We start from the raw sequence: 17,597 nt of genomic DNA, 5'->3' as shown, positions 1-17,597 counted from the left end.
TATTCTTTTGCTTTCATAAGTAATATAAACTAATTTTAGAAAGCGTTTTTCAATAATTATTAATAAAAAGACACGTCATGATTGTTTACCTTCTTTCTAATGCTAAAAAATAACGAACTATAATAACCGGGCCTTATTTATTACAGAACCTTGATTTGATAGGTACATCGGATATTCTGGGCCCCTGAGTTTGTTACGTAAAGGACAAAATGGTGACATGTGGTTAGAGCTGATACTGTTAAACTAGTGGTTCTGTGCGCTAAGTATAAAAAATAAGCTTCAGCGAACTCATTAAGCCTAGAAAAAACCCTACACCCTACTGCCACTTAAGTCAGTCTTGAGTCTTTGAATCAATTTCCGTAGTAGTACTACTACTACTAAGGTACTAGGAGGTAATAAGGCCTATAGTAGGTATAATAAGGCCTACCTGAAAAATAATGTTCTTACAACAGTGTAACCGTGTTAGTTATTTGAGTAACATATATGTAAAGTGATACAATTAAAAGCTAACAGCAAACCAGTACATAAATTATATCTTATGTACTTCTTATGAATTACACTCTTATAAAGGTTTCGGCTAATTACGCTTAATTACTTGAATAAAGGTAGATGAATTGCGTGCGGTCCAATAGGTAACCACAACTCACGGAGTCCAAAACAATAAGCTGATCAGCAAAGTCAAGTAAACAAAGCCAAGTCACAGTAGTAGAAAGATTATCGAGTTCCGTAAACGTAAGCCGGGTCAAAAAATTCAATCGCACACAGTAAGTAATAAGTGAACGCCTCGTGGCAGTAACGCACGAAAAATAACATTGCAAATTGTCGGCAATGAGGCGCGCGCGGGTGCAAGCGTACGCATCTGTGTGCATGCATTACACACACAAATACAGTCTCTCACGCCCCGTCAGAGCGACGGGTATATTCAGCTTGAAATCTCAAAATTGACTTTTAGCTCAGCTCCCGTTTCGTCTTAATACTTGCGCTCTGTGAAAAGGTAATGCTGTTGGTTTTTCGGAATCCGTTTGGTATTTTATTGTTCCTACCCTTTCCGACCCTGCATCCGCCAGAGTGATTTCTACAAAATTTCGAGGTCTCACGAATAAAATGTCAAAACATTTCGCGTACGGAACGCCGATCTGGGTTCGAGGGGTTCTCGTGATTTGATAGCATCATATTTTAGGTGTTATGTCAATAAATTCAGCTATCGATTGAGAAATCACTCTGAAAATTCAAGTTCTAGACAAGTTTAACGTCGTCTAATGCTTCAAGAAGATTGGTCTCTGTCAGCATTTCTGTATCGGTCCAGAAGTCGTTCGATGTAAGACCTATATTGTTGTCAATTATCATGTCGACTTGTTGTGGGTAGTTAGGACTCGGTGTCATTTTGTTGGTTAGATACGGGTCGCTGCCTTGTATGACGCCTCTTGGCGACAGAAGTCTACCGGGGCTGTACATCTGTTTGAATTTACCGACAGGCGAGACCGATTGAGAACGATACGGGCTGAGCACGCGCTCCCTTTGGGCGGGACTCATAGCTGGACTGTAATTGGGAGTATTAGGGCTCGACGGAAGCGAATACATCGGGCTCCCTATATTAACTGTAAGTGGAGACATTGGGTTAGTGACGTTGCGAATCAAATTTGGGGTCGGTATCATGTTTGACTTTGGTATCAAGTTTGAAGTTGGTATCAAGTTTGAGGGTATCATGTTAGACTTCGGTATAAGATTAGAGCTTGGTATGAGGTTGGAGTTGTGTATGGGTTTCGGGGGTTGTTTCTGCATTAGGTTCATGACCGGCACGGGGATGATGTTGTTGATCGGCATCTGCTGGTTGACCAACAACCTGTACTGGCCCGGATTCACCTGCATTGGCTGCGGTACATCCTGGAATACACACAATAATATACATTAGTATTGGATATTTGAGTCATCTCATCTTACATATAGTCTGTGCCCGTGAGATGCTAAAATGTTATTTAAGATCGGGTGAAATGTTACCGTAGTCTTTCTAACATGAAGAAAGCCAGTAATCGAAATTACGTATTTCGAAAACCCTAATCATTTTGTGACAGCTCCCGGACACGACTCAGACAGACGTGAATATTTGGGATCGACGAGCTAGGTATTTACAATAAAACATTCGTCGCCTTCATATTAAAGAAGCAATAATCTTTATTTCTATTACCATGATGTTCACATGTTAAAGTGGGACGATTCTAAGCTATTTTTGGCCCTGTCATGTTTTTAAGATAGGGTCAATAATAAATTAATAAAAAAAACAAAAAGCAGTGGTGGCCGAGTGGATATGACGTCTGACTTTCAATCCGGAGGTCGCGGGTTCAAATCCTAGCTCGTACCAATTAGTTTTTCGAAACTTATGTACGAAATATCATTTGATATTTACCACTAGCTTTTCGGTGAAGGAAAACATCGTGAGGAAACCTCCATACATCTGCGAAGAAATTCAAAGGTGTATGTGAAGTCCCCAATCCGCATTGGGCTAGCGTGGGGACTATAGCCCAAGCCCTCTCGCGCGGATGAGAGGAGGCCTGTGCCCAGCAGTGGGACGTATATTATAGGCTAAAATGATGATGATGAAAACAAAAAGTGACGAATGCTTTATGTAATCCAAAAAATAAATTGTGCAAATTACTAGCATAGCGTAAGTGGTATTGTTGAGCACCAGCAGGCGCAGCAACAGAAAAAAACTAGACAAACGATGTGAACAAATTCACAGTGCGTAGATCATTTAGCACATTTCGTCCGTGTAGCTGATTCTGATGCTGACTTTAGCAGGCCTTTATTTAAAAGCAAACCATACCTAATGTACTCGTATGTGACTAATCTAGCATACTGTAAATAGGTGCATGTTGCTAGGTATCGGGTATTGAGGCGGTATTCAGCTTAACCTTGGCATTGGAAATATTCACTGTTCTACCTATTTACATATTGCGACAAGTTCGTACCGCGATATACATGAAAATAGTTTACACGAGTATTCTACGAGATATCTGTTAATACCAGGTGCGAATGACTATGCGGTTTTGAATGGTAAGCACGGTTTTACTCTCCAAGCACTACTTTTGATCACGGATTTGTTACTTATAAATCTTACAATACCTAATACAAGAAAATATTCGTAGCGTAATTTCGACGCTGTACAATGAAAATACCCGCTAATTGATTTGTATTACAACATCAATATTTATTTGCAAACGTTTTGCAGCTTACTTTTTCATATTAAATAAGTAGTTTAACAGATCCTTGCATAAAAAGTAGTATGGTCCGAACACTATATAAGTATAATGTAGGTATGTGCTGGTATTTGTCCATTGACACAGATTCCATTGGTTACATATGTGTTTGTTTCTATTAAACTGACGCGGTCTAATAGAGTGCACTTAGAGAATATTGGCGCGACTGCTTACTGATTGTTCTAGAATGTTGTTGTTGTAGAACGTTGTCATGAAATTTCGTAGTTATTTGTAGAAAAGTGATGCCAAAAGAATACTCTTTAAAATTGTTAAATACTTTTTTACTGAAGGTTTATTTACATATAAGACTAATTTTAAAACGATAACCTTTCCAACGCTGCTTTTGTTTAAACATTACATATGTAACCTTGAAAACGTTATAACTAGGTACTTAAACAAATCCAATTGAAAAAGTAATTAAACTTAATAATTGCCGAACAACTTTGTCTTTAAGCCAGTATTTTGTAACTAATACAATTAGTGAATCTTCGCGTCATTGTAATAAAATTACGTCTAGGCCAGTAATAGTAATAGATAACTCTGGAATTATTGTAGGCCATCACGATTCTGGGCTGGTATTCGCGTAAAATTCGCTGGACAGGTGTTAGCGACAGTAAAATAACCAGAGTTTATGACACTTGAAATGGAATTATTCATAACCTACATGAGCCAGAAATACGCGCATTTCCTATTTATGTGTTTGACGATATAAGCACTTACCCCAGAAATGTATGTAGTAATTCTGTAGAGTGGTCACAACAATACAGAATACAGACCTAGCCTAATATGGGACCACTAAGCTTACCTACTGAGCTAGTAATGTAATATTCTTTCTTTTAATAAACATTTTTTTTAACTCTCCTGATTTTCATAAATCTCCATTAGTAGAAGAGCCGGCCGCAAATTTTCTAACCGACTTGATACCACGATGAAATGCACAATGGTTTCCCATAAAAGTGATGCTAAGTCCAAATTCGATAGTCTGCCACGGCGGAACTTGCCGAAAGTACGAAAAAGAAGGCCACTTCCGGTGCGAAAAAAGGGGGCTGATTTAACCCATCTGATACCGAAATAATAGTTATGGCAGCAGTTAGAAATTTACATGTAGACACAAAAAAGCGAAGTCTGCCAGTATTTTTTTTGCCGAAAGTGCTTGGCAGACGCTCTTAAAGGTGGCCACCGGGACCCCTAATTTAACCCATCTGATACCACCATGAAACCAATTCCAGTCGGTAGGTATGAACCCTCATGTCAGGAATATATAAGTCTGCCAAGGCTTTTCCTGCCGAAACACCTTGGCAGACGAGATTATGTTAGCAAGATGGCAGACTTATATATTCCTGAAATGAGGGTTCATACCTACCGACTGAAATTGATTTCATCGTGGTATCAGATGGGTTAGTGTACGGTAACCGATGGTCATCTTGCTTATAATCTCGTCTGCCAAGGTGTTTCGGCAGGAAAAGCCTTGGCAGACTTATATATTCCTGAAATAGGGGTTCATACCTACCGATTGGAAAAGGTTTCATGGTGGTATCAGATGGGTTGATGTAGGGTAACTGATGGTCATCTTCCTTATAATCTCGTCTGCCAAGGTGTTTCGGCAGGAAAAGCCTTGGCATACTTATATATTCCTGAAATGAGGGTTCATACCTACCGACTGGAATTGGTTTCATGGTGGTATCAGATGGGTTGATGTAGGGTAACTGATGTACACCTTGCTTACATAATCTCGTCTGCCAAGGTGTTTCGGCAGGAAAAGCCCTGGCAGACTTATATATTCCTGAAATGAGGGTTCATACCTACCGACTGGAATTGGTTTCATCGTGGTATCAGATAGGTTAGTATACGGTAACCGATGGTCATCTTGCTTATAATCTCGTCTGCCAAGGTGTTTCGGCAGGAATAACCTTGGCAGACTTATATATTCCTAAAATGGGGGTTCATAGCTACCAACTGGAATTGGTTTCATGGTGGTATCAGATGGGTTAGTGTAGGGTAACCGATGGTTACCTTGCACATATAATCTCGTCTGCCAAGGTGTTTCGGCAGGAAAAGCCTTGGCAGACTTATATATTCCTGACATGAGGGTTCATACCTACCGACTGGAATTGGTTTCATGGTGGTATCAGATGGGTTAAATCAGCCCCCTTTTTTCGCACCGGAAGTGGCCTATTTTTTCGTACTTTCGGCAAGTTCCGCCGTGGCAGACTATCGAATTCGGACTTAGCATCACTTTTATGGGAAACTATTGTGCATTTCATCGTGGTATCAAGTCGGTTAAAAAATTTGCGGCCGGCTCTTCTACTACATGTATGTATCCAAATCAATATTACCTATTGCTATTCAATCACTAAATACAAAATGTTACTACCTATCCTAAATGCAGGAAAACCGATGTTTTTAATTGTTAGTCGTGAAAACCTCCGTTTAACAACTTTTTTATTGAGAAGCGTCGGATCAAGGAAATCATTTAGATTTTCGAATTCCCGTTTTTTTTTACATCCGATTCGAGGCTATTTGTTTAAAAATAGTTCTTATTTAAATCTAACCTAACCTCTTTGATTAGTTTCGGTTAGATTTTCATTAGGAATATCTTAAGTCTATTTCAACAACCAATGACGTTAAAAAACTGAGTAAAATATATGATGTCTATCAAGGTTATTAGGAATATTTATAAGTCTATTTCAACAACCAATGACGTTAAAAAACTGAGTAAAATATATGATGTCTATCAAGGTTACTAACAAGCTTCGTAAAACCTATAAGTCTTTAATTAATCAGATCTACTGAATACCCACACGCAGCGCCGTGCTAATGTAATGAACCGAATCAGCACATAATTAAGGCTCCATTTCGGTAGCTCGGCTTTTACTACCATCGATGTTGTTTTTGTTTCTTGGTATCAAATCAACATAAAACTAGTATACAACATAAAGCGCTGGTGGCCTAGGAAGCGCTGGTGGCCTAGCGGTAAGAGCGTGCGACTTTCAATCCGGAGGTCGCGGGTTCAAACCCCGGCTCGTACCAATGAGTATTTCGGAACTTATGTACGAAATATCATTTGATATGTACCAGTTGCTTTTCGGTAAAGGAAAACATCGTGAGGAAATCGGACTAATCCCAATAAGACCTAGTTTCCCCTCTGGGTTGGAAGGTCAGATGGCAGTCGCTTTCGTAAAGACTAGTGCCTATGTCAGTTCTTGGGATTAGTTGTCAAGCGGACCCCAGGCTCCCACGAGCCGTGGCATAAATGCCGGGATAACGCGAGGAAGAAGCTCTATTTAGAATACTTGCGGATATCTGAATAGTATACGGAATGTTTTAAATCCCCGCTAACTCTATGACCAACCCCCAAATCAAGAAAAAGAGTGTTATTCATAAAAAAGTTGAAAACCTAATCCTGTACAACCCCATGGTAGGTACCTAAGAGTCGTTTACTGCTACGACTAAGGGGCTATTCATAAATTACGTCATTTCAAATTAGGGGGGGGGGGTCTGGACATCGGATGATGGTAGCATGACGTAGGAGGAAACGGGGTCATTCGAAGCATGATTTTTGGATGATGTTAGGGGGGGGGGGGTCGAAAATCGTCAAAAATCGATGACGTAATTTATGGACAGCCCCTAAGTCCGAATATTTTACGAGCAAGATACTTATAAAATCCTTCAAACGAAAGCATACCCTCCAGTCTTGGAGCATTTAGTAACGGAGATGTCATCGCTTTTTGGCAGAGGGGTAAGCTCTTAAAGGCGACTCCAGTTATTAAATGCTCTAAGGCTCCAGTCGATGTCATTAAAAAAAACAATAAGAAAAATATATCTTCTAATGCTATAAAAGGAACACAGAGGCTTATATAGGTACCTAAAGCAGTAATAGAGTTAAGTACGCCGGCGTAGTTAAGGGGGCTTTCGTTTTAGGCTTTGCGATCACTCCCCAGGGATCATACTCAGATTGCGGCCCTTATCGGGGAATGCTTTATCCTAATTTAGAAGATTCCAATGAAAGATAATATTAACCGCAGGGTCATCTTTAATTAAAACAATCTTAAGTTTTCGTTAGAAAAATTCTTCAGGCAAAGCAAAATCGGGCCAACAAAATTGGGTAGGTAGTCTTACTTTGACACCGGTCAGTTTTCGACACATTTCTGATTTCAATAGATGTCTTGGATTAGTTAGGCGTCAGTTGCGAAGTCGGCTTAACTTTGACAGTGGTATTAGTCTGTCACTATGTAAGTGTTTATGTATAAAAAATAACATAGTAAGCTATCTATAGTATCTATCAATAAATTGTGAGATAACTTATGTTAGCGTTATCTCCTCAAAACACGCTCAATGGTAACATTTTGCGTCGTATATAAAGGCTTGTAAAGGGACATTATGAGAAGGACAGAAGGGCAGCCAGAATTTCTAGCGTCAATGACCTTTTTACTACAATTGCTATCTACCAAGCCCATAACGCTCCGAGGGTCGGATGAAAGGATTCTTTCTTTTAAGACTTCCCCACAAAATCACAAACCAACAAATCAAAAAGTTTATTACGCAATAAACCTTCGCAGATTTTCGAGGGTTTTAATTTAATTCAGCCTAGAATTATGTAACCTTTATTATGTGCAAAAGATGAAATAATAAATGTATTAGCGGAGAATTTCGTATCTTAGTATGCTTGGTCTAACAGCTGGTGTTCTAGTGATGAAAAAACTTTTCGTACAGATTACCCTGGAGAGAATGGACGTGCCAGCGTTAACTAGGTAAAAACAACTTGTGTTCTGTTACTGTGACTTTTCGTAACTTGACTAACTTGATATGAAAAATGTTCTGATATACCACAATGCAATCATTCGGTAACTAAATCAAATTTGGCTAAGACTATAAATGTAAACTAATTTACTCTTTTGTCGAACAGGGATGAGTAGCGATTTACCTACTCGATATTTCTTATTTTTTATTTTAACTGAAGGAATTCTCATCATTGGTTATTATTTGGAAAGCAATGTAAGTCAGTCAAATAAGTTTATAGTTTTGGCTTATACTTCACCCAAAAACACAAATATACCGAAATTTTCCACGAAAATTAGGTTCACGCATAGGTTGTTTATTTTCTTGTACGACACTGTTTTGTAACTAAAACAATGGCTATATCTCCATAATTTGCTATAAATAGAACGAAAGAAGATCCTTTGAAAGCCTAAGCTCGTTGTTGGTGATTTCCTGATTCATAAATTAACAGTTCTGTGAAAACGTCTATTGTGTTGTTAAGAAAATTTAACATCATGAATTCGTTATATCTGTGCCAGCAGAATATAGCGTGAGAAACTACAGAGAAACATTCTCAGTAATGTTTATATTATGATTTACATAATTACTAACACGCTATAATAATTACCAATTATTGCATTATTTTTTATTTCAACTATACGCACGTATGACTGCGATTAAATTGATCTAGTTTTAGCACGAAAGCTAAGCCATTTAAAGCAGTTTGTGGAAAAATATTTTATTTTAGACAAATAAGTGGCAAATATTTAGTTATACTATACTGATTATTTTAAACAATGCATAATATTATCAATTAAATATGGCTTCTCACGAGATTTGTTCTAAAATGTCAATATTTTCATAGACATTTTGTCGCCTGCTCGTGAATTAATGTGTACCTACCCGTAATTATGTAACATTTTGTAAAGCACATTTACGACGGTCATCAGTCACATCAGTAATATTAAAACATAACTACTAGTTAAATACTAGTTGTTATCATGTTTTATACTTGGATTCTAAGTACCTATATAAGTTTTTTGTTCAGTTTCAAATTCATACTCTTGGTTAGTTATAGAAACGATAATTATTTAACTACTTTTCAGTGAATACCCTCAATACCTTGGTATAGAAGCCAATACTGTGGAAAATCAGGATAGGATAGTGGAGGTAATAAAAATCAACGTGCACCTTTTACAAGTATTACTCTTGATTTATTTTTCAATATATATATATATGGCAATTCTTTCATATGCTCTGGGCAAATATTATATTAATCGAGAAAAATATATTATTCTTCTAAAACATCGTCCAGTTAGACCATACAGTTATTATATAACAACGATGATTTGTTCTATGTCTACACAAATACGTCTTTTAAAAATTTGATAAGTTAATGACAATGCGAAGCGCTACATTTCGAGTATTTTCTATCCTCTAGCTATGTGCTAGTGTCACACAAATCGCCCCATAAAAAATACCAATGTATGACCCCGTATATTCTAGTAATGAATAAAAAAGAACTAACAACGCTTTAGATCCATAAAAACTAAATACATAGTCTCGACAATACTATATGTCCAAAATCTATACTACTTTTTTAACCTTTGTATATGTATAATAACCAAAATTCCATACTAATATTGAAAACTATACTGTGTTCTAAATTGTACTTTGTATCATTTGGCAGTGGAAATAGTCTTCATACAACCAACTTAGTGTTCAAAACTGCCTAAAACTATTCAATCTAACGTAGACTTTAAATATAAAAAACGCGAAACGAAATAATCGAAAAAAGTCTGCGATTCGACTCGGTCGAAATACCTCGATGTAAAAAATACCTACAATAAGGTAACGATAACTTAGCTTAACTTACAATAAAAAATAAATAGCGTTACCGATAGTAAATCTAGAATTAGTTTTGACTCGGCTCTTACTACAAACATAAGACTGAGTGCGCGGCAGATAGCCGGGTGGCGCACGCCCCACCCCGGTAACTACTCTAGGAACCAACCAACAGTTAATCACATAACCACCAAGATATGCGCACGTTAACTTAAGCACTAAACGACTAAAACGAAATTGCTTTCAAACTTACACCATTATATACATATCACCTAAAACTGAGTCTGTTTAACGCCCGCGGGCGAAAGCACGTTATTGCAAGTCTGTGGAAGATTACTATACTACCCAGCCATACACTACACCGCCATTTGCCCAGTGCTTAAAACATCTCAATTGCCATCGCAGACTTTAATCTGGCCGAGGGAGCAAATTTTATAGCGTCATACGGATAATTAGATATGGAAAGTTCACGTGACCTTCGATTAATCGTGTGCAGGGTTATCAAATTATACCACGTCTACGAAATTTAAAATTCGACCAGACAAGTCTTGTGGCAATAAACCAGGGTACTCGTAAACGTTTGGAGGCAACTACAGAGTGTACACTGGACGCGCATTATCACAGTTTATAGTTTTTTGGGAACGGGGCCTCAGGCCTTAAGTTTTTGGCGGGGCCGGCACTGCACCATACAGATGTAGCCGGCGTCCACATCGCAGCCGCTCACCAGGAGGTTCATGAGGACGCTTGAGGACGGCGTGCTTCGTACTTCTAAAGCCGGGGACGGGCTGCGCTTGGCACGTTTGGCCCGGGGCTCCTCGTCCTGGTTCAACACGCGTTTGACGCCTGTCTCCCATGACGACACGCTTCTGCTCGGTATTAAACCTGTGGAAAAAAATACATTCAAAAGACGCTCTTTCCGATCATTGTAAACCAAATATATATTTAACTGCAAAATAAAGTACCTTGATCTGAGTATATGCTTGTAATGAGTTCTTGTGGCGGAGGGCCTGTGGGTGGCGCGGCCAATAGGCGCTGTAGCGCCGGCGCCGGCGAAACGCTCTGTTGCGTCTGTGTGGTTGTCGGCTGTGGTCTAGCCATGCTGACGTTATCTGGGAACGCCGCCCACATGACTGCCGGCTCCAATACTGGCAACTCATCGGTGAGGGGGATGAACGGTGAGTGTCCATCGTCTATGTCGTTGTCTGACCTTGCGCTATCTAATGCGTCCAGAGAAAGTTCTGTCAATATTGACGACTGTTCGCATGATGAATCACTCTCCTGAAACAAATATCACATTAGACACAATTCCGTAATATAAATTCTGCTGTATACAATATTCTTTATGAGAAAACATTTACTAGTGATATATTACCTGAGGTTCAGGTGAGGACAGTAATAAAGAATCGGCAGTTAAGGAATCCACAGGTGAACCATTAGCAAGGTCGTCGCCTAAGAGGCTGCAGTAATTGTCGCCAAGAATGAAGTCATCGAACATGTCAAACGGACTGTTTTCCAGTGGGATGCAAGTATCACCGGCTGTAGGCGCCAGATAAGTAAGATCCTCTTCATCGGGCTCGTCTTTAAGCACTGAAAACAAATGTAAATGGTCAAAAATCACCACTTGAAAAATATGTACCATTAATGAATATAGAGCAAAACTTTGAAGCTTTAGAATCAGCAACTCACTTGTATGACCCTTGGATTGTGCTAGCGAGAGATAACCCTTGTTCATGTCTTTCTCTCTTGGTGCAAAGATTTCTTCTGTAGCAGGCACCACAGCTACTATGGATCCGTTCGCTAGAGGCTCAAATGCGGCAGGCGGTACGGGCAGAGGCTTCAAGTCCGCATGTTGGAGTTGGTGTGCGGAGAACACCTCATCTTTGCACTCGATAGCGCTGTGGACAATACAAAATACAAAATGCAAATTACCGCCCTAGAGGCAGATCCTACCTAAAACATACGTGGTTTCGTATTCAAGTGCAGCCCGATGATAATTTAAAATTCATGGCCTTTAGACAAACGCAATAATTTTCTGTGATAATTGGTTTTCTATACACGCGGCACAGTGGCTTGGAGGTGTGAAGAGAATATGTTTATGAACAAGAACTTACACTTGGAAACTTACACTAGTCAAGGCTATGAAAGAAATAAGCTAACTAGTACATCAACAAAAAACAAATGTTAGATGAGTCTAGCAATAGAATAACAATTAAATTAATAGTCATCCGGGGCCGATTTTGAAATTAGAAAAGGAGTTCCGCTTGTAATATTAGTTGTAGTTTGTTATGCAATCGGCCCCAGATCGCTTCAATGAATTAAATAAGTCTTTATTGTACTGCGATGCTTTTTTATTGAATATTAAGTGCACCAAGTACATAAGTTATAAACAAGGAAGTTGTAGTAAAACATATATAACAGTATTTATTACACGTAACACTGTTATCTTCATCACGAGTGGAGACAGGCGATAATGAAGCTAATATAAGAGGTATAATAAACAGTTTGCTTTATATATATAAATAAGATTCTCAAGTAGTAGTACATTTTAGAAACGTATTTAGATGGTTGTAAAATATATCAAATTCAAAAGTTATAAGTACTTACAAAAAAAAGAAAAGAAATTAGATCTTCGATAAATTAATTTAGTTTAGAATTTACAAACTCAAGAAGAATTCCGTGGGAGTCGATTACTATCGCGGGGATTAAAGTTATTAAGACGTGAATTTGCTCAAGTATTCCAAACAATTTAACTTTTAGAATAGTTTGTACGCGTGCGCACAGTGTGAGAGCCGGCGCTAATTTGAACTGAAACCAACCAGCCCGATAATGTGATAATAGATAATACTGCAGTCAGGATTAATTAATTACTTTTCGTCCAGCAGCACTGATGACCCGCGAATGGCCTTTTGATATTTGCGTCAATACAAACTCGACTAGCAATGTAATCTGTAATACGCAAATAATCGCGACCATTAATATGATAACTTGTATGTTGTTGACGAGAATCTGCTGTTTTCATTGACCTTAGATACAGTGTGATCTTCCGTGGAAAGCTACTTAAATATCTAATAATTTTCAGTATTTATTTTTAACAGAAAACAAGTGAGCTTAATTTAGAATCATAATTGAAAAACAATATGAATTTATCTGGTAACGATACACGCACTGATATGAACCGTTATATAACATAACAAAAACATCTTATCATTACGAATGTTTACATCAGCTGAATCGCAAACTCAACCAACTTAATTTGTAATAGCATAATACCGTTCCAAACCGTCAACTCATCGTAGGCTAGACTAGACGTAAAGCCATTCGGGGGAGTGTTTTATTTATTTTGGTTAGTGCAGTTACGCGCTACTTTTGGAGAGATTTGAGAAGGATAACATTATGGATGTGAATCAGGGTGGAGAGAGACGAGGGTATGGTCGTAAGTTCGGCCTTGGTAGCGACCTTGCAGAAGCCACCCTCGGGCAGGCTCTCTCCTCCACTCAGCCCATTCACCAGGAGCGTAGTGAAAGTGTATGCGCGCGCAACGCTACGCGTGTAGGCCCGTATCGATTGCCGGTTTAAGAAATTCCAATCCAACCATCTCGACAGGTCTACCCGAAATGCATAATAAGAATAGAACGCATGAGAATGTAATTTGGCAGACGCGGAGTTAAACAAAAGTTGAGAAAGACGTAAGAATAATAATGTCTGGGGGTACGAAACTATAATAGTTAAAGTGTTAGCGCAAAAATACGAGTGTAAGCAGTAGGGTTGCCGTTCGGCTGACCTTGGCCGTGATCCGTTGTGTTCAATTCGAGGGGCAACGCAATTCAACAATTACATCTGCCAAAACGAGGACCGAGGACGTGACATCAGACGAGTTAAACTAACTAGTCCGGCGAGATTCGTAGACAATCTATTCACTAGTCCGGCGAGATTCGTAGACAATTTATTCAGTTAAGTAGAATAAGATTACGTTATTTTAATTGTCGTAGATACAGAGACCCTTTATAGCTCCGTTTATTTATTTAGTTAGAATTTTAAAGTTGTTAATGCTAGATTAAAATTAAAACTTACTAAGATATTTGATTACATAAAATTATATTGAGCTAAGGAAAAAGTTATTTTTATTAGTTTATTTGGAAACAGGCAAGGCAGATATCGAAAAACGATAAAAAAAAAATCGAAGCGGAATTTTTTGATATAGGTTACGATTACAACATGGCTTTATGTACCTACTGGTGTTCGTCATACTAAGCGCGCCCAGACACATTGTTGTTTAATATGATAAAGCGATTTTGTCAAGTATTTGAAGGTCGATATGCAGATTAGATAATGTCGAGATAAAAAAAATCGTGTTGATAAAAATAACGCAATATGCAACAATGAAAATAGAATGATATAACGGATAGACGGATGAATTGCATTGACGATTGAAATGAAACGGTAGGCGGATACATATTTGAGCTAAACTGAAAACGCGCGTCACCGGTTGTGGTATTAGAATTATGCACATTCGTTATAAAAGAGAACGAATAACAAACAGCTCATTGTATAAACAACAAACCTATTGATAATAGATTGATACATGATAAGACTTCTTAAAAAGTTTCCAGCGGAACGAATTGAAATTGGTTCTGTGGAGATTCTGATAAAGAGATCAATGGGAGGATTTATTGATGAGTTTGATCACAATTTATAGAACGAAGCGCATCAGTCTGCCAATAGCGAGCTGGTTGCGCGGGAGTCAAGGCCGCGGTGCGGTTATATAACCGGCGGGCTGGGGGACGAGGGGCGCTAATTTTAGCGGCTTCTTGCAAACAACACGCGTCAGCGGCGCATACGCTAATGTTCTTAAATGCATCGAAGACGCATTGGCCGCTCCAAAGGACTCCCCAATATATTTTCGAATCGAATTAAAATTTACTCTTAACACTGACTCGGACGCAGGCGGAGCATTGTAATGACGAAGAATTTTTGCGACAAGTGGACAACCGCGATATATTAGTGTCGCATAAAATAGTTTAAGCATGATTTTAGTTTAAACATTGGCAACAACACACTGAAAAGTTACATAATCCGTGTTTTCAACGACCACGATCTATTAACTCTTATCTCTCCGGTGTTTATAAAGTTAACAAACTAGCAAAGTTTTAAGTTTAATCACGTTTCTGTATGGGTTGGTATTGCAATTATTCTGCACTTGAAACGAAACACGCACTGTATCCACTTCACTGTCACTGCTTACCATGTTGGTTAGATGCTTAACTTGTTGTTAAACAATATTATCAGTAGCGATTTTCACGTGTTTAGTATCGGAACAGCTGATCGCGAGAGTTTGGTCGGCAGTAAACTAACGTGTACGGTTCAGGCGAGGTCTGTGGCGCGAATGGGCCGGCGACGGCGCACTGCCGCTCTTGTTTGCCGTGTTCGTTATCCATTGAAACGGTGCGCGTACCTATTGCGATGACATAAGGCTGATAATCAACTGTTTGGAGTGCTGCATTGTGGTGGCCGCTCGTGTGATCCTACTATCATTACGTCGCGATTACTAACTGACGATAAATTTTGAAGACTGCCGTTCATTCGACGGCCACGCGAAGAGATAACCGGTCCGCGCACTGGTGGTGTGATCGTCGTCGGAACGTAGCGGTATCATTTGCTATCGAGTGATACCCACACCACCACCAGGTTTATCTCTTTACTACGACCTGTCAATTGCTAATTGACTCATGAAATTGTTGCTAAGAGATTGAAACTTTTGAAACGCCGCCGCCACATACCTGCCCAGCTCACACAAATCTATTTAATCTGCTGTAATAAACCTACAAGTGGCGCATTGTTCTAATAATTATTGTAATATTCCGTAATATAAAAGACAAATATGTACCTACATACATAGCAATTGTTACAAGGAAATGCTCCGGTGTTATTTTTGGAGCGGTCCGTGAACCTACAAAATCAGAATTGTTTCAGCTGTCATGTAGAACACTGGATACCTAAATTTAAATAAGGATCGCGACGAAAGGAGTTATTTTAGTGACAGCATCTCCTCGAGGAGTCGTTGAACTGAGCTCAGAAATGGAACAAATATGCAGCTAACTTTATAGTCTAAATGGTATTGCGGTTCTGTAATCTCTCATCTCAAATCATTTATCTATCATTCGCTGAGTAGGTAAATAGCTAAAGTAAACAAACACATATTGTCATAATTACGACGCGTATTTACGTATAATTATGGTCTCAAGGTCGTAGGGCTGAATGTAAATAATGCATAGCATAACCATGCCTTAATTAAGTTAATAAATTAAATAGGCATATTTCACAAAGAAAAAATGTCCACCCATTTGACAAGGGTCAATGATTTCCGGCAAGCCACTCCTATACAAAATGACAAGCTGTAAGTTAGGGATTTGTGTTAAAAATAATTCTAGGCCACTTTAAAAACTACTCAATCGTAATATGTACTAAAAAATATTTATAGGTATTCAAGATTTGCTCAGTAGGTTTTTTCTAGCTAGAGAAATGAAATGAAACATCATTAACCGTGGGAATTATGAATAGTTCCACCATAAAGATCAATGTCGTTCCTAAAATATCGAATCAATAATGCTTCCATTGCTTCCACTACAAGCTCTTGTTTACCTTCGTTTATTAGAGCATTTATCGGTAAACATGGCAACTACCGCAGATATCGAATACTCAACTAGATTCAATATTCATTAGTATTGCTTTATTTGCCAACAATATTGTTCATAACGCTACATTAGCGCCTTCTGCTGCTAATAATACATAGGTACGTTGCCCCAACAATCCTTCTACTTAAATAGTATTAGGTAGGTACACAGAGTTTAACCAGTAATTGCTAAGAGGCCCTTTCGGACTATTTAAACACTAATGACCAACGAAATACGTAGCACTGGAGTAACGAATTTAATTTAGTAAAGAAAAAAGATCAGGATCACTAAAGATCGGATAAATTAATGAACTCCGTAAAAAGACGCTTCTAAATTCAAATTGAATGTGTTATTGGAATAGTTAGACATTTTTTGTAATTTTTGAATGTAGGTACTGAGACCCTCTAAGTACCTACCTACTGTACAATTCCTTGAGTCAACAAGAACTTCTGCAATACGATCAAACTTCTTCAGGTGTTATTAGCTATGCGTAAGTTGACTCGTGCGAACAGGACCTCGGTTAACAAAATATTAACTTCGTAATTGGCTTTAAAGAACTTTTCATTACTTCCTTACTATTAGGTGTCGCAGTCGGCACCTTAGTAGACCAATTGACGAGCAAATACGGACGTATATTAAATTATTTTGAAAATTTTACATAACCTTTCAGACACTACATTGATATAATATTTGCTGTCCTTATATGAATGTTAGCGATTCAGTTTAGCAATCCATCGCCGTCAGTAGCCGGCGGTGACACTTGATACGTGCAATGGAGCCGCGTTGTTCCACAATTTAGCCGCGTAACTAAAACCCAGCTCTAATGGACCGCTAGAGAATCCACAGCTAACGTGACTTGATTTTATAATGAACTCGATAAAAGTGTATCAGGAAATGTGGGGATCTTCATTGGAAAGGCACCTCAAAATCAAGTGATGGAACTTTTAAATGTGGTGAAATATGTATCTAATAGGCCACTTCAAGATTAGCGATATATATGGAACTATCAGTGTTGAATCACATTACGAACGTATTGATAAAACAGAAAAGAGTAAATCACAGCATAATC

The 17,597-nt window shown here is 38.5% G+C and overlaps 1 protein-coding gene across 3 annotated transcripts in view; it reads right to left on the bottom strand.

The window, feature by feature from the left end:
* Positions 1-975: 975 nt before the first annotated feature.
* Positions 976-17,597, bottom strand: part of LOC134799087 (hypoxia-inducible factor 1-alpha-like) — a 143,211-nt gene continuing 126,589 nt past the window's right edge. For all 3 annotated transcript variants that reach the window (XM_063771466.1, XM_063771464.1, XM_063771465.1), the window contains exons 8-12: positions 11,544-11,752; positions 11,230-11,444; positions 10,820-11,135; positions 10,582-10,739; positions 976-1,884 (exon numbers count right to left, since the gene is read on the bottom strand). In XM_063771466.1, the coding sequence (XP_063627536.1) occupies positions 1,237-1,884; positions 10,582-10,739; positions 10,820-11,135; positions 11,230-11,444; positions 11,544-11,752 (1,546 nt within the window). In that variant the 3' untranslated portion in view covers positions 976-1,236. The remainder of the gene's footprint in view (positions 1,885-10,581; positions 10,740-10,819; positions 11,136-11,229; positions 11,445-11,543; positions 11,753-17,597) is intronic.

The sequence above is a fragment of the Cydia splendana genome, chromosome 18, assembly GCF_910591565.1.
Source record: "Cydia splendana chromosome 18, ilCydSple1.2, whole genome shotgun sequence".
In the NCBI taxonomy this organism is placed as follows: domain Eukaryota; kingdom Metazoa; phylum Arthropoda; class Insecta; order Lepidoptera; family Tortricidae; genus Cydia; species Cydia splendana.
The sequence above is the reverse complement of the archived record's forward strand: the minus strand, read 5'-3'. Positions and strand labels throughout refer to the sequence as shown.